Source organism: Panthera onca, chromosome E1 (assembly GCF_046562875.1).
Source record: "Panthera onca isolate mPanOnc1 chromosome E1, mPanOnc1 haplotype 2, whole genome shotgun sequence".
NCBI lineage: Eukaryota > Metazoa > Chordata > Mammalia > Carnivora > Felidae > Panthera > Panthera onca.
This window is the reverse complement of record NC_138352.1, coordinates 54,385,678-54,403,621: the sequence shown is the minus strand read 5'-3', so window position 1 is coordinate 54,403,621 and position 17,944 is coordinate 54,385,678. Positions and strand designations below refer to the sequence as shown.

The 17,944-nt window shown below is 42.5% G+C and overlaps 1 protein-coding gene and 1 long non-coding RNA gene across 3 annotated transcripts in view; one reads left to right on the top strand and one right to left on the bottom strand.

Moving 5' to 3' along the window:
• The window catches only part of NPEPPS (aminopeptidase puromycin sensitive), a 94,010-nt gene extending 88,555 nt beyond the window's left edge, over nucleotides 1–5,455 (top strand). Inside the window, exons 20-23 of the mRNA XM_078437239.2 lie at nucleotides 607–714; nucleotides 1,198–1,353; nucleotides 1,646–1,693; nucleotides 3,822–5,455. Of these exons, the coding sequence (XP_078293365.2) occupies nucleotides 607–714; nucleotides 1,198–1,353; nucleotides 1,646–1,693; nucleotides 3,822–3,974 (465 nt within the window). The 3' untranslated portion in view covers nucleotides 3,975–5,455. The remainder of the gene's footprint in view (nucleotides 1–606; nucleotides 715–1,197; nucleotides 1,354–1,645; nucleotides 1,694–3,821) is intronic.
• The window catches only part of LOC144614306 (uncharacterized), a 39,780-nt gene that overhangs the window by 5,646 nt on the left and 16,190 nt on the right, over nucleotides 1–17,944 (bottom strand). For both annotated transcript variants that reach the window (XR_013551992.2, XR_013551991.2), the window contains exon 2: nucleotides 3,800–4,139. This is a non-coding gene — a long non-coding RNA (uncharacterized LOC144614306). The remainder of the gene's footprint in view (nucleotides 1–3,799; nucleotides 4,140–17,944) is intronic.

The window sequence follows — 17,944 nt, the reverse complement described above, 5'->3', positions numbered from 1 at the left end:
ACTAGAAAAGTATAAAGAAAATACTTACCTGTAATTTGAAATGTTTAAAAAGGTCACAAAATAGGTATAAGATGATCTGATGTCCAATTTGGTAATGTACATATTGTAATAATTTAATTTTTTCTTTATGCTTCTCATTTTCCTAATTTCCTGCATTCAGCATGCGATGCTTTTGCAGTTGAAAAATTTGATGATACAGAATCCCACTGATCAGAGACCATCGTTAATATTAACATACATTTTTGACTATTAGAAATTAAATTGATGACCTTCAATGGTATTGGCAATCACCAGTTTGTTCATTTAACACAGAACATTAGTCAGACATCATACCCCTCAGATCTTGAATTTAAACTGCTCAGAACTGATGACCAGCCATTCACATAGTACTCACTTACATTTAGTGACTTACTATAATGGCAAATCACAAATTTAGTGCCTGAACATCCTGTAAAGTTTTATCTTCTGTTAATTTTATGCCCTGCGTGCCTAGCCAATGAGAATATAGAACAGAAGTTTCACTTTACTGGGGGAGAAGCTCATATAAGCATGTGTCTGACTTCCAGGGGACAGTTAACTATCTCGATCTGTATTTTTTCACTATAGCTTCACAAACAAGCAGATATGCAGGAAGAGAAAAACCGAATTGAAAGGGTCCTTGGGGCTACTCTTTCACCTGAATTGATTCAAAAAGTCCTCACGTTTGCACTTTCAGTAAGTTACAATGAAAACTGCTTTTAGAGGGAATTGTAACCTATCAATCTGTGGCAGCTGTCTTTGACTCCATATTCTCTTGATCTGCTTTAACCCCTTCCTCTTAGTCTGGGGGAAATGGAATGGGCTTTTGTTACTGACCTCTATCTATATCTGCCTCTAACGGTGGGAATCGGGATAGTTGGAAGCAGGAATAAACTGGCAAGCCTACTTATCTTACCCCTGTGCCTACTTTCTGTCTCTTCCTTTCTTTATCCTGTAGGAACCCAAGCAAACATCTATTCAGCAGCCTGTTTTTACCTGTCTCAGTGCCTCATTCTCAATTTGGCTGATCTTTAGGAAGCTTTCTGGTGCCAGTTATTCCTAAAATAAGGAATGAGGGTCTTCAGTGTGATTACTTGGGTACCTCAACAGCATTTGCCCTTTCTGGCACCAGAAGATGTTTTGAGTACAGTAGACTTTTCGTTCTCTTTCTATTTCTAGGAAGAGGTACGCCCACAGGACACTGTGTCAGTAATTGGTGGAGTGGCAGGAGGCAGCAAGCATGGAAGGAAGGCTGCTTGGAAGTTTATAAAAGACAACTGGGAAGAACTTTATAATCGATACCAGGGAGGATTCTTAATATCCAGACTAATAAAGGTGTGTGAAGATTTTTATTTTGAGTAGCTTGCTTATCATAGATGTTATTTAGAGACATCCCTGATTCACTAGGCCTATAGTCTTTGCTCTTTAAGGGTTTCTTCCAAAAAAACCCACAAAAGTTCCTTAAATAATTATTAGCTTTATTAAAGGGCTTCTCCATCACCCATCCTGCACCTTCTAGAATATTCTGAAGTTGGGAGAATATAAAATGATTTGGTTTTTAGGTAAATGGAAGTTTGTTCCTAGCGTCTTTTAGTTACATTAACTATTTAAACCATTGTTTTTTCAGCTATCAGTTGAGGGATTTGCAGTTGATAAAATGGCTGGAGAGGTTAAGGTAAGCAAAGTACTGTTTCCTTTTTACTTTTCAATCTAGTAAGTAAAAACACTAATGAGCCAAATTGTAATGATACGATGTTGGGGTAATGCTGTATTTATCCTTGTTTTTGCTTGGAAGAAGACAGCTTGGGTTGTGTCTTTAATGCTTGAAGAATTTAGGGTTGGAATCATCTTTGAGCGCTTTGCAATATGGTTGAAGGAACGTGGTGGAACTTGGAATCAGTCGATCTGAGTATAAATCTGTGCTCTGCCCTATGTTAGCTATGGGACTTCAAGTAAGTTTTTTAATCCCTGTGAGCCTGTCTCCTCATCCATAAAATGGAATGATGATAAGATTGTTATTTAAGTAATGTAGTGGGACTGGAACAGAGTAGTAGGTCCTTGATAATGGTTCTTTTTTTCCTTTCTAATAACAACCTTCATAGGTCTGTCCTGTGCACGAGGAGACAAGATGGCTATGCAAGGAATCTCCTCTTAGCCCTTACAAAGGAGAATCTTCAGTTTAGTGGTAAAGTTCAGCATGTGAGGAACAGATCTACACTGATGAGGGAAATCTTAATGTTAAGCCTTCCATTGGATTTAATTGTGAAGTTATTTTTGAAGTGTCACTTTTACCTTTACTTCTTGAAGGCAGTGGGGTTACGAGGTGTGAATGTGGAGGCTCTGAGGGCTGTTGTGTTGTTTCACTCACTCTGTGAGCCATTGTTTGGAATTTTAAGGTTTCAGGTCTTGAGAAAACAGTGAAACACTTGATCTCTGCCTTCATTTAACTTACATTGTATGGAAACAGTTACTTTACCGTAAAGGATAGAAGTACTCTGAAGGAGAAGTACATATACCTGGTTTGGAGGGGAAAGGCAGTGAGTGGCCAAGCTGAGACCGGGAAGATAGGTAGAGGCCAGACTGGAGGGCCTTGGAGGCCATATGAATTTTCCTAAGAGTGCAAAGCCCTTGAACTGCTTGTCAACAGGGGAGTGAGTTGATGTGATTTGTACCATAAAAATTTCAGTCCGGCTGCAGTATGGGAAAGAGAAATATTTTGGGATGCTGACTGCAAGCAAGAATGATAGAGTAGCTTTCAGGAGATGGAGTTATGAAATTCAAGGGCTTGGGTTTGTTAATCTTTAATTCAACAAATATTTACTGATTGGCTTCTCTGTGTTGTGAATGTACCTGGCAGAGGAAGAAGGAAGAATCAACGATAATTCCTGGGTTTCTTATATGTAAATAGTGGTGCTATTTGTGGAGATGGAATGAGGGGCAGTTCTGTATTGTACTTGGGCCCTAAGAACCCAGCCCCAAGAACGAGCCTCAGCGAAGGCGCCATTGTTGTTTGTGTGAACGAGGTTATTGATTTCCAAAAGTTCTAGACTTAATCTGATGAATTAGTCATTCTTTCCTTTACACCTGTGACGACTGGTTCAAAGTAAAGACCCCTATCCTTTCGTTGGTTGGTATTTAAGAGTTGCTCTGTTTACTATGAATCTTGGTATACTTCATTGGAACGTAGTTTGTTGAATCTTTAATCAGTAAGCTTTGGATAAATTATAATAAACTCAGAAATGTTTTGTTGTATGAAAGATGTGAGTCTGTGGAGCAGCAATTTAATCTTTGTGGTCTTATCGCCTTCACAAATTAATCTCTGTTTGAAGCAGCCGGAATGTGTGCGTCCTTAAGGACTCTGCCTGCCAAGTATTGTGCTAACAGTTTTTATGGATTTTCTCTTAAACTTCTGGACTAAATAGTTTCTTACCAATGAGAAAACAGAATGATTAATGTACTCAAACTCACAGGCTAATACATGACCGAACCGAGATTTGAGTCCCAACCTAATTCCAAAGCCCTACATTAACCACTAGATAATGAACCTAAAAGACAGGCCAGAGGTTCTGCCTCTTTGTTACCTTTTGATTAGATTTGAAGCATGTATTTGGAGAAGAATTCCTGTATGCAGGTCTAAGGGGCTGCTTTGTTTTCTTTTAGCCTGGGAGTAGCAGCAGTAAATTTTCACGATTAAAACTTTTGAATCCTTTACAGAACAGTGGGTAACTTCTCATGACCTGTGATACTTCTAACTTCGTACCATTGCTAGTAATGATCCTACCTTCTGGGTTGTTTTATACCAGGCTTTCTTCGAGAGCCACCCAGCTCCTTCAGCTGAGCGCACCATCCAGCAGTGTTGTGAAAATATCCTGCTGAATGCTGCTTGGCTAAAGCGAGATGCTGAGAGCATTCACCAGTACCTCCTTCAGCGAAAGGCCTCGCCACCTACGGTGTGAACCCTGAGCGCCGCCACCGCGGTTCTGCTGCTTGGCTGCAGGGATGAGGTGGGGCTACCGAACAGCTGATTCATATGCCGAGAATTTGGAGTCTTCTTTCAAACCAGTGGGGGTTGGACGATGAATGTAGTTAACTGGTTCCTGCTCACACTCCAGAATTAAATTCTATTGAAAAAGGAAAATCAGCAATTCAGCAAAAAAATAAGTAAATAAATAAAAATAAAAAATAAAAAATGTAAATATGATAGTAATAAAATAGAGCATAACGAAACTGTGAAACTTCCTGAAGCCTTGTCAGTGGTTAAAAGTATTTAACACTCTCCTGTTAATGACAGATGTTCTGTTTTTATAACCTACCAAAAGGAAACTAGAGGCTTCTGGGTGAAGAAGATTTTTTGTGAAGTGGGTTCTGCGAGCAGCCTACAAGCCAAGGGTAGTGTCCATTGCTCTGGGAATGGTTAAACGTGAAAGGCTGATAGCTGATATAACATAGAGTCTGTGCATAATTCCAAGTGTTTTTTGGTTTTTTGTTTTTGGGGTTTTGGTTTTTTGTTTTTTTTTGTTTTTTTTTTGTTTTTTTTGGGCATGGGGACTGATCAGGAAGATATATTTTCCTGCATAACTCAATCTGAACCAAGGATTGTAGTTTTCCTCCTTGCCTTCCCTTCTGTGTGACCCCCTTGGCCAAAAAAAAAAACAAAAAAAACAAAAAAAGTTAAAAAACCCAAACCTATCCTGGTCTGGGTTTTTCCTCCTCCTAGTTCCACCCCCAACCTCCCCACCCCCCACCCCCCACCCCCCCCCACCCCCGGTGTCCTTCTTAGAGATAAAGAAATAATAAGGAAACATCTTTTATAGCCACATTAAATAAGAGAAACTGATATACATTATTTTTTCTTTCTTTTTTAAGATAACTTTTAAGAACCCTGAAATGCATATAGGTGAGACATAGAGATGAAAGGGTTTTCAGCCAGGCCATCCTGAAGGAGTCACTCTGCTAACAGCGGTCTTAGTTGTCTGACAGGCCAACTGTTAAGCCTCTTTCCAACAGTGTCAACACTGGCTTCTCCTGGTTCATTCTGGACATGTAAGAAGTCCGTGGTAACTGCTGCAGGGGCCGCATATTAGTGGTAACTGGTTCAAACAAAAACTGTAAGCCTGTGTGCCACTCTTCGCTTTAACAGTGTATCCTACTAACAAGCCTCACCTAACTAATCCAGCGAGTTTTAACTCTAAACCTCTTTCCTTTTCTCTGGCCCTACCTTTTTTCTTTTCTTCTCTTTTTCCTTTTCTTTTTATTTTTCTTTTTAAAAATATTTTTTGTGTTATTAACAGGAATTCATATTTGGTGTGGCTTAACTGTATTTCAGAAGGTCATCAGATTGTGAGACTGCTTCCTTGAAACATTTTTGTGCTATTGTTTTAAAAAAATAATAATTAAAAAACAGTTGGCGTTAATAAAAATGTCAATGTGAAATTGATGTCCTGATTTCTTTTATTCTCTTCAATAAGAAATTACAAGCGTTTCCTATCATTCACTAGGATTATAAGAAGTTTTGCTATCATGGGATTTTTTGAGTCTAAGAAAATCCAGTTTCTGAATTCCTTAATGACTAAGACCTAAACAGAAAAATCCTAAGAGTCCTTCTAAATTCATTCTGGATCAGTCAGCATTCAGGAGTTAACCTGACACTTGCCAGTTCCCGTTTCTTGAGGCTCTCTTGTCCAGGTGCCACACGCAGGGCGGCCATGAGGCCATCTAGGCATGTGCTTAAGGCACCAGCAAAGTAGGGACACCAAAAAGACTGAGAAGAAATCTGCTTAGTATTCTCATTTTACAATTAGAAATTCTAGAAAGAAGTAATTTCATTTTCAGCATATATACAAGTTTTGTGTATAATAGTTAATTGGCTTGAATTATGCTGCGGCACAGGTGGTGGAGGGTGTCTTCTGTGTCCCCTTCAGAGCCGCTCCCATCCCGTTCTGTGCCCCGGGAGGGCTTGGCCCACACGGACTGCACTGACAGGGTCCTTTGCCCTCTGACTTCAGGTTGTGTTGATCCAATTTGTAATACCTTCAAGATCAAAAGGCATGAGGAGAGGACGGTCAGGGTATTTATTCACCAGGCTTCCTCATCCCCAGGTCACATGGGTCGTCTGTGACCCTCTACCAAAGGCCACGACTCCTGTTCAGAAGCCCTCTCTAGCTTCTAGCTCCGTCACTTTGCCCCTTCAAATCTAGGGAAAGGATTATTCCCTTACTAGCTCTGGATCATTCCATTATTCCTTGTTGGTTCCCCTGAACTTTGCTCACATCTTTGTAAATAGTCCCTTTATTAAACCTTCGTCAAGTTACCTAGTTCAAGTGTGTTCTCTGTTCTCTACTAATATCCTGACTGATTTTGGCACCAGAGTCCTGATGATAACGGGTCTCTAAAGGTCTTAAATCAGCCTTTTTGGTGTTAGATTTACTGCTTGTCTTCCAAGTAGCTCCCTATCGGGTAATATATTCATTTTACAGGTGAGAAAGCAGGCTCAGAAAAATTAGGTAAAGAGTTACACAACAAATAACTTAGGGGGCACCTGAGTGGCTCAGTTGGTTAAGCGTCCAACTCTTGGTTTTGGCTCAGGTCGTGATCTCATTCTCTCTCTCTCTCTCCCTCCCTCTTAAACTTGAAAAAAAAGGAAAAAAACAACTTAGAACCAGTGGTCAGCCCAAGATCACCAGCCTCTAAAACCTGTTTTCTTCTCACTAATTGTCATGTCTTCACATTTAAAAGGTTGTACAGTCAGACTGGATCCAGGCAACAGCTTTAAAGATTTTTAATGATTTTTCCTTGGTTAAAGATTTTAGTGGAAATCAGAAGGTTGGAAAGAAAGATGAATGTGGGGTACCTGGCTGGCTCAGTAGAGCATGCAACTCTTGATCTTGGGGTCATGAGTTCAAGCCCCACATAGAGCTAATTAAAAATTTTTTTTCAGGGGCGCCTGGGTGGCTCAGTCAGTTAAGCAGCCGACTTCGGCTCAAGTCATGATCTCGCGGTCCGTGAGTTCGAGCCCCGCGTCGGGCTCTGGGCTGACAGCTCGGAGCCTGGAGCCTGTTTCGGATTCTGTGTCGCCCTCTCTCTGACCCTCCCCTGTTCATGCTCTGTCTCTCCCTGTCTCAAAAATAAATAAAACGTTAAAAAAAATTTTTTTTTCAAAAAAAAAAAGATGAATGTGTTACTTCCTATAGGGAATTTGATATTATCTTTTATTAATGGGAAGCAGTAAACCATTTTGGAATACTACATGGTGCTGCATGAATTCTTAAACTTACAGTTTCTGAGGATGGGTTTCAGGGAGCAAGGAGCCCCTCGAAAGTATTGGTAAAGAATAGATCTCTGTAGTGTGCGATTTAGGGGGAATGAGTGGAGTTCTGGAGCTTTGAAAAGATTCTTTCAATTCTGTTACCCAAACAGGTCCTAGAATGTGATCAGAAAGACTTGGAGCCACATTTGTACAGTTAGTGATTATTTTTTTTAGCAGGGCAGAAAATAAACAAGCTTTTGGTAATCTACTTATGGCACTGAATCTACACTTAAGAGATAGCCTCTTTTTTTACTGAATAAATTACTTGATGAGAAATTAATCTCTTCTTACTTACTACATACTGATTTTAGGCTCTCCAGGTTTTTGGTGTGTGTGTGTGTGTGTGTGTGTGTGTGTGTGTGTGTGTTTAACGTTCATTCATTTTTGAGAGAAAGGGAGAGACAGAGCGCAAGTGGGGGCGGGGCAGAGAGAGAGGGAGACAACAGAATCCGAAGCAGGCTCCAGGCTCTGAGCTGTTAGCACAGAGCCCGAGGCGGGGCTCGAACTCACAGACCGCGAGATCATGACTTGAGCCAAAGTTGGAAGCTCAGCCAACTGAGCCACTCAGGCGCGCGCGCGCATGCGTGCGTGCGTGGTTTTAAATTTTTTATAAGACTGGGGCGCCTGGGTGGCTCAGTCAGTTGAGCGTCCGACTTCGGCCCAGGTCATGATCTCGCGGTCCCTGAGTTCGAGCCCCGCGTCGGGCTCTGTGCTGACAGCCTAGAGCCTGGAGCCTGCTTCGGATTCTGTGTCTCCCTCTCTCTCTGCCCCTCCCCGCTCATGGTCTCTCTGTCAAAAATAAACATTAAAAATTTTTTTAATGTTAATTTTTTTATAAGACTGTCTTCTCCTTTGAGATAATGCAGAAATTCACCCAAGGTGGACCGTGCCTTCTTGCACTGCCCCCAGCGGGCACAGACTGCTCAAGGTGCTTGGTTTCCAACACAAGCACAAGAGACAGGAGACCCTGATGGTAATAAAATGTTAGGCCAAACAACTGCCTTCCCTGGGAAACCAAATCAGAGGATTGGTTGCTGTACCAGGACATTTGATGGCAAATGTGATAGACGGCAGGGTCAGAGAAGGGAAGGTTTATTGGGCTGTTCGTGTCACTTGTAAAAAAAAAAAAAAAAAAAGTCTGCTCGGTCCTGCATTTCCGCTGCTGGTATCTGGCAGGTGTAGCTTTCAGCACTGAACTTCTGGTTCCAACACTGGGGTAGAGTTAACGACAGAAACATAGCTTACTATCGATCTACGCTTTCTCGGGGAAGTTGCCAGCAGCTGACAGGAGACATACTGTATACCAATTAAGATGACAACCAAAGAAAAATATAATTAAATCTTGCCATAGTTTGGCTGACCATGCCAGCATGGCCCTCTGAGCCATCTGCCCCCCCCCCCATACCCCCAGCCAACTTGAACCATTTTCATCAGTTGGACAAATGGTGCAGGTATGTAACATTGCACTTTAATTTCAGCTCACTCTATTAGGCGGCTGATTATCTACTTTGTATTGTATATGCTGATCTTATGGATATTCTCTTTTAAAAAAATTTTTTTTAGATTTATTTTTGAGAGAGAGAGACAGAGTGCAAGTGGGGAAGGGGCAGAGAGAGAGGGAGATACAGAATCCGAAGCAGGCTCCAGGCTGTGACCTGTCAGCACAGAGCCTGATGCGGGGCTCGAACTCACCAACTGCGAGATCACGACCTGAGCTGAGGTGGATGCCCACCAACTGAGTCACCCAGGCGCCCCACAGATACTCTCTTCTTAATGCTTACTATTTAGACTTCTACTAAGGCAGTTAAGATGAAGAAAGCCACATAACTGAATGGCTAATGGTTTAATAGAAGTCTCAAGAAAATAATACAAGACAATGAAGGAGAGATGGAGAACCAGTTTATAAGAAAAAGTACAAAATATTTAAAACGTTTGACATGAGTGAGGATGGATGACATGGTTGTTGCTTTCTTGATAGATCAGTTTCCGCTTCTAGGAATAGAGCACTTGAAAGTGGGACGTGTGAAGGGGTGTGGTAGGATGAAGTTCATGCTGTGGCCTTTTAGAGTGTGAAGAAGTGCCTTCTCTCACTTGGTTCTTTTCCTCTGCCCCCTTCACCACCACTCTCCGGGGCCTCTGGCAACCACCAATCTGATCTCTGTATCTGTGAGCTTGGTTTTTTGTTTTCGTTTTTTTTTTTAACATTTCACACTTGAGAGACATCACTTGGTATTTTGTCTTTCTCGATCTGACTTACTTCACTTCGCATAATGCCCTTGAGGTCCATTCGTGTTGTCACAAATGACAAGGCTTCATTCTTTTTACGGCTGAATAATATTCTAGCGTGTGTGCACATGTGATGTGTGTGTGTGCATGTGTACATGCTACAGTTTCTTTATTCATCGATCCGTTGGTGGACACGGGTTGTTTACCTATCGTGGCTATTGTAAGTAATGCTACAATGAATGTGGGGGTGCATATCTTTTTTGAGTTAGTATTTTCATTTTCTTCAGATAAATACCCAGAAGAGGACTTGCTAGGTCACATGGTATTTCTATTTCTAATTTTTTGAAGAGCCTCCATACTGTTTTCCACTATGCATCTGCACTAATTTACATTCTCACCAACAGCGCGTGAAGGTTCGCTTTTCTCCGTATCCTCACCAACACTTGTTATTTCTTGTCTGTTTGATTCTGGCCATTCTGACAGGTGTAAAGTGACAGCTCGTTATAGTTTTGATACGCATTTCCCTGATGATTAATGATGCTGGGCATCATCTCATGTGCCTGTTGGCCCTCTGTCTTTGGGAAAAGGTCTATTCAGGTCGTGTGCCCATTTTTAACTGAATTATTTGCGGGGTGCTTTTTGCTATGGAGTTGTAGGAGTTCTGGAGAGATCTTGGGTACTAGCCCCTTATAATATGACTTGCAAATATTTTTTCCCATTCAGTAAAGTTTGCCTTTTTGTTTTATTAGTGGTTTCCTTTGGTGTGAGGAACCTTTTTAATATTATATAGTCCCACTTATTTTTGCTTTCGGTGTCAGGTTAAAAACAAACAAACAAGACAAAACATTGCCAGGACTTATGTCAAGGAGCTTACCAACTATATTTTCTTCTAAGAGTTTTATGGTTTCAGGTGTTACATTCTTTAATCCACTTTGAGTTCATTTTTGTGTACGGTGAAAGATGGTGGTCAAGTCCCATTCTTTTGCATGTGGCTCGCCAGTTTTCCCAGCACCATTTATTGAACAGACTGTCCTTTCCCTGTTGTATATTCTAAGCTCCTTTGTCATAAATTAATTGGCCATACATATATGGGTTTATTTCTGGGCTGTCTATTCTGTTTCATTGATCTACGTGTCTGTTTTTATGCCAATACCATATTGTTTTAATTATCATAGCTTTGTAATAGAGTTTGAAACCAGGGAGGGTGGTGCGTCCAGTGTTGTTCTTTCTTGAGATTGCTGTGGCCATTCAAGGGTTTCTCACTTCCCTCATCTACCGGTAATAGAGTACACAGATGATCTCTAACTGGAAAGATAACAAAACAGTACATGACTTATAAGGTCTTTTGCCTACCAAATCTGGTCTACTCTCCCTGCCCCGCTGACACTCTTCTTTCCAGCAGATGGAAGGTTCTAGAGCTGTGTGTCCAAATACAGTAGCCTCTAACCATATGCAGCTATTTAAGATTAAGTTAAAGTAGGGGCACCTGGGTGGCTCAGTCGGTTAAGCGTCGGACTTCAGCTCAGGTCATGATCTCGCGGTTCGTGGGTTCAAGCCCTGCATCGGGCTCTGTGCTGACAGCTCAGAGCCTAGAGCCTATTTCAGATTCTGTGTCTCCCTCTCTCTCTCTGCCCCTTCCCGACTCACGCTCTCTTTCTCAAAATAAATAGACATTTAAAACTCAAAAAAAAAAAAAAATTAAAATTAATTAAAAATTAAGTTCCACGTTTCAAGTGTTTATTAGCCACATATGGCTAGTGGCTGCTGTATTGGGCAGCACAGGTGTATAGATCATATTCCGTCATTGAAAGTTCTGCTGGACCCCCTGTTCTACATGGAGTATGTGCAAGTGTATTTTTTATTTAAGGTAGCAAATAGTTACATAATATGTTCTTCTTTACCAACCTCTTGTAACGTTGCTACTCATCTAAGAACATTGTATCACTAACCCCTATCCACTTTAAATTTTATTTCTGTTTAGGAATGTGATACATACTCATTTTCTAAAATTTGAAGAAAAAAAAGAACGAGCACTGGGTGTTCTATGGAAACCAATTTGATACTAAATTATATTTTAAAAAGAAAAAGAAGGGGCGCCTGGGTGGCTCAGTCAGTTAAGCATCTGACTTCGGCTCAGGTTATGATCTCATGGTCCGTGAGTTCGAGCCCCGCGTCGGGCTCTGTGCTGACAGCTCAGAGCCTGGAGCCTGTTTTGGATTCTGTCTCTCCCTCTCTCTGACCCTCCCCCGTTCACGCTCTGTCTCTCTCTGTCTCAAAAATAAATAAACGTTAAGAAAAATTAAAGAAGAAAAAAAAAAGTGACCATCTCATCTTAAAAACCTGCCTCCCAGAGACCGTCATGATTACAGATGCGTTTGGGAGGTCTTCTTCCAGCTATGTTTTTACACCCTAGTGTATGCATTTTTTTTTTATGTTTATTTATTTATTGTTGGGAGAGAGGGGACATGAGTCGGAGAAGGGAGAGGATCCCAAGCAGGCTCAGCACTGTCAGCACAGAGCTTGCCATGGGGCTCGAACCCGCGAACCGCGAGATTGTGACCCGAGCTGAAATCCAGAGTCGGGCGCTTAGCCGACTGAGCCACCCAGGCGTCCCCCTAACGTATGCATTTAATTAGTTTTAGTAACGAAGACAGGCCGTGCCCCTTTTGTTGTTCCCCTTTGTAACCGGTGCCCAGCTTTGTCCGTCTTTGCCTTAGGGAAGCTAAGTGTGCTCGGCTCAGACCTGTGACCCCTGATGTCATACTCTAAGTCACGAGGCTAATCACTAGAAATCGCTTGAGCACAAATTAACGGTTGGCAAGTGCATACCTTGAGGAGCATTTCTTCCTTGTTTAGATTCACTGGCTCAGGAGTGTTTTCCAGCCTGGCTGCCTGATGTTAAATGCCAGTTTTGTAGAGTGCACACATTTGAAGAATGTGGCTTTAAGCTCCTGGCTCAATTAGTTTAAGTGGTTCGTGTAATGAATTCACTCAGTGTTCTTTCCTCACTGGAGATGTGAACTGGCACTATATTTGGAACTAACATTTGCAACCCTATGCACTGCTGCCTGGGTGTTTCGTGACAGATTTTGGTTGTTACCACTCTTCGGTGGATTTAGGAAGTTTTATGGTGACGGATTTCACTTTGATGGGGAGAGATATAGCTGGCTTCGGGTGAGAAAAGAAGGAAAAAAATGCCCTTCTCCTAGACTGCAACCTGCAGGGACTTCAGCTTAGGGCAGTTGTTGAAATGAGGCCGTGAGTGCCTCCCACTGGGCCCTGCTTACCTGTCGAGTGCCCGCTGCGTGAGCCCGCGCAGCGCTGTTAACCTCCTACTCTTCCACTGTCACCATTAATCTGACCATACCTCCCTGCTTCCAGTAAATAAACGTGCCACCCATCTGCAGACGACCCGAGTGTGCGCCAGACGAAGGGGAGACCTGAGACAGGAATAGTCCGGGCACTTTTGAATATCCATATTATCTTCTGTGATCCCCGCTCGACCACCCCACCCAGGGTGGTGGACACAGGTTCTCGTTGGTGTTTGAGCATCAGAGAAACAACACGACAGGTGACGACAGCACCAGCCTTTCCCAGTAACCATCAAATAATACAGTGACACTGTGTGCTAACCTCACGACCTGCCATGTGATGCGGGACGTGTGTGTTTTGATCACGAATCAAAGGGTCAATGAAATACCCTGAAGTCTTAGTGAAATTGGTTTTGGAAATATCAGAAGAAGCTTATCAGGAAAGCCTGCCAGAACTGAACTTAAGGGCAGAATTCAAGGCAAGATTCTTTTTTTTTATTTACAGAATGAGAGAGAGGGGGTGGGGGAGGGGCAGAAAGAGAGACTCCCAAGCTGCACTGATAGCGCAGAGCCTGACTCGAGTCTTGAACTCAGGAACCGTGAGATCATGACCTGAGCCCAAGTCGGCCGCTTAACCGAATGAGCCACCCAGGTGCCCCTCAAGGAAAGATTCTGATGCATTATTTCCTAGGGAGTCCAGATATCGGGCAATGGTTACAGAAGTTTTCAGTATAAAAGGATATTGTACTGGGCACTGAGGCTACGGAATTAAATACGGCAGATTTGGTCTCTGCCTCGTAGAGCTTACAATCTAGCAAGAACAAGAAATAGTGAACGAGTTACTCCTAAGTGTCATGGATCTTTGGAATGGGAAGTGCAGGGCGGTAGAAGAGGACATTACTAGGGAATCCAATGTAGCTCGAAAATTCAGGAAAGGCTCCCATGAAGAAATGATGTTAAACAAGCCTGGAAGATGAGTAGTTGCTAGCCAGGCAAAGAGGAGAGGGAGAAGTGTTCTAAGCAGAAGGAATAGCATGTGCAATGGGCCTGTGGCTGAAAAGAACCTGACCTATCTAAGGAACCAAAGGTAATCCAGAAGAGCTGGAACAAAGAGGACTCTGGGGAAAGTATGAAAGAGGAATCTGGAGAGGCCGGCGAGGGCCAGACTAGGGAGAGACTTAGGCCATATTAAAGATACTATACTGGGGGCAGCTGGGTGGTTTAGTCAGTTAAACGTCCGACTTCAGCTCAGGTCATGATCTCACGGCTCATGAGTTCGAGCCCCGTGTCGGGCTCTGTGCTGACAGCTCAGAGCCTGGAGCCTGCTTCAGATTCTGTGTCTCCCTCTCTCTGCCCCTCCCCCGCTCACGCTCTCTCAAATATAAATAAACATTTAAAAAAAAGTTTTTTTTTAAATATCCTATACTGAGACACCAGGCCAGCTCAGTCAGTGGAGTCTTGGGGTCATGAGTTCGAGCCCCACGCTGGGCGTAGAGAGTATTTAAAGGAAGAAAAAATATTTAGGTAAATACTTTAGGTAAAATACAATGGGAGACCATCCCTTTCCTCCTCTGTAAAATGAGAAAAATAATACCCCCTCATAGAGTCACCAGGGAACAAAATGAACAATGCATGAGAAAGGTCTCTGTCAGTTACAAAACATTCTAGGAATACTACTGATAGAATATTAGCAGTGGCACTAATGAGCTGTGCTGCCTTCTTAAGTAAAATAACTAATAGTTCAGCCCTCCTTCTGAGTGGGAATATGAAATAATCCATAAAACCCTGACTTACTCAAGGGAACTGATGGAAAGGTCAGAAGTTTATTTCGGTCGAAATTTCCAGCATGAGGTTCAGGAAGCCTAGGGATGAGCTCAGATGTTTGGAGCAGGATCACACCATTTATGGCCATGTGTATTTCCCCACTCCATACCAACTCCCCAACACCACTTCCAGAAAAGATCAGCATTCTGCCTCCTCAAACCCACCAGAGCAGCACCACTAAGACGTCCTTTCTTCTTGATTTCTTCCGGTCAGCGCTTGGGCCCAGCATCTCCCAGGGTAGCTTTCGTAGAAACTGCCATCATTCCAAAACATTAAACTCCTCTGAGCTGTTCTTGGCAAACTAGTTACCCCACTTAGCACCTGCATAGGAAAGTGCAGGAAAATCTCAACACCTTTCCAAATCTGTGAGGTCTCATTCTTCCGGAGGGTCTGCGAAGGAGGAGTGAAACCTCAGAACGGATGCAAAACCTGGGGTTCACCTCTCCGGTGTGACCGGCATTGATATACTACCATGGAGGACTCAATGGTTGATTTATGGGGGGCCACTTCCTATCTGTCTGCGACACATTATTACCCAAGTACAGAAGGGCAGAACTTCTGCAGGTGTAGGCATTTGATTTAGGCCCCATTCCTACAACCCTCTTCCCAGGTCTGCTGGAACAAATCAGACACAATTCTTCTCCAGAGGCAAATGACTACCATAAGCGCTCCACAGTATTACACGCTAGGGGTTGCAAACTTGTATTTTCTCTTTGGCCTATAAAATGCTTTTTCAATCTTCCTGAAAATTTATGGGGTGCCTGGGTGGCTCAGTTAGGCGTCCAACTTCAGATCTCACAGTTCGTGAGTTCAAGCCCCGCATCGGACTCTGTGCTGACAGCTCCGAGCCTGGAGCCTGCTTCCGATTCCGTGTCTCCCGTCTCTCCCTGCCCCTCCCCCACTCCCTCAAAAATAAATACACATTAAATCTTTTTGGAAATTTAAACGCCAGTTTTTAAAAAATCAGAGCATTTTACATAAAAATCCAGATTTCCAGTTTATCTGAATAATCAGAAGATCTGTCTGCAAACTGTCGGGAGCTGAGTACTGACTTATATGACCAGCATTTAAAAAAAAAAATTTTTTTTTAAAGTTTTTTTTAATGTTTATTTTTGAGAGCGTGCACACGTACAAGTTGGGGAGGGGGCAGAGAGAGAGGGAACGAGAGAGGATCCCAAGCAGGCTCCGCACTGTCAGCTCAGAGCCTGACGTGATCTCACAAACGACGAGATCATGATCTGGGCAGAAATCAAGAGTCTGACACTCAACTGGCTGAGCCACACAGATGCCCCAAAACGATAATTTTTTAAACCATAATTAAATTTTTTTTAAATGCATCACTGGGAGGATGGGCAAAACGATTGAAGGAGAGTGGGAGATACAGGCTTCCTGTTACGGAATAAGTCACGGGGATCAAAGGCACAGCACAGGGAATACAGTCGATGGTACTGTAATAGTTTTGTGGGGGGACAGGTGGTAGCTACCCTTGTGAGCGCAGCCTAATGTATATAGGCTTTTGAATCACGATGTTTTACACCTGAAACTAAAACGACATTGTATGTCAGCTAGCTACACTTCAACTTTTAAAAATTTACGTAAAATAATACATAAAAATCCCTCGATTTTAATTAATTAATTAGCATTTAAAGTGCATCCCGAGGTGTCAGGAGACCCAGGTTGTCCTAGAGGCTGACTTAGAAGGCTCCTAGAAGGCTTAGAAGGCTGAGTCAACACTGACTTAGAAGACCTCCGGGCAAGACACTCTCTGGAACTCACGTCCTGTTTTGCGAAATGGGACGGTGGAAGAGATAATGATAAGAACACCAATCTCGGTGCCGGGTGGACAGATGGGACAGTGCTGTGTAATTGGACACTCTGGATACAAATGGTCACCATCTCAAACTTAGGTTAGGTTATGGTAGGTAAATCTTAGGTTAAAAAAAAAAGCCAAGGTCTGTGTTAGGTGCCAGAACCTTATGGAGGAAAGAACAAGAGCCTGCCTTCAAACTGCTCACAGTCTACGGACTTCAAGCTGTATTACAAAGCTGTAATCATCAAGACAGTATGGTACAGGCACAAGAACAGACACTCAGATCAATGGAACAGAATTGAGAACCCAGAAATGGACCCACAAACGTATGGCCAACTAATCTTTGACAAAGCAGGAAAGGATATCCAATGGAATAAAGACAGTCTCTTCGGCAAGTGGTGCTGGGAAAACTGGACAGCGACACGCAGAAGAATGAACCTGGACCACTTTCTTACCCCATACACAAAAATAAACTCAAAATGGATGAAAGACCTCAATGTAAGACAGGAAGCCATCAGAATCCTTGAGGAGAAAGCAGGCAAAAACCTCTTTGGCCTTGGCCTCAGCAACTTCTTACTCAACACGTCTCCAGAGGCAAGGGAAGCAAAAGCAAAAATCAACTATTGGGACCTCATCAAGATAAAAATCTTCTGCACAGCGAAGGAAACAATCAGCAAAACTAAAAGGCAACCGACAGAATGGGAGAAGATATTTGCAAATGACATATCAGATAAAGGGTCAGTATCCGAAATCTATAAAGAACTTATCAAACTCAACACCCAAAAACCAAATAATCCAATGAAGAAATGGGCAAAAGACATGAATAGACACTTCTCCAAAGAAGACATCCAGATGGCCAACCAACACATGAAAAAATGCTCAACGACACTCATCATCAGGGAAATACAAATCGAAACCACCATGAGATACCCCCTCACACCTGTCAGAATGGCTAACACTAACAACTCAGGCAACAACAGGTGTTGGCGAGGATGCAGAGAAAGAGGATCTCTTTCGCATTGTTGGTGGGAATGCAAGCTGGTGCAGCCACTCTGGAAAACAGTATGGAGGTTCCTCAAAAAATTAAAAATAGAACTACCCTACGACCCAGCAATTGCACTACTAGGCATTTATCCAAGGGATACAGGTGTGCTGTTTTGAAGGGGCACATGCACCCCAATGTGTACAGCAGCACTATCAACGATAGCCAAAGTATGGGAAGAGCCCAAATGTCCATCGATGGATGAATGGATAAAGAAGATGTGGTATACATATATACAATGGAGTATTACTCGGCAATCAAAAAGATGAAATCTTTTCATTCGCAACTACGTGGATGGAACTAGAGGGTATTATTAAGCTAAGTGAAATTAGTCACAGAAAGACAAATATCATATGACTTCACTCATATGAGGACTTTTAGACACAAAACAGATGAACATAAGGGAA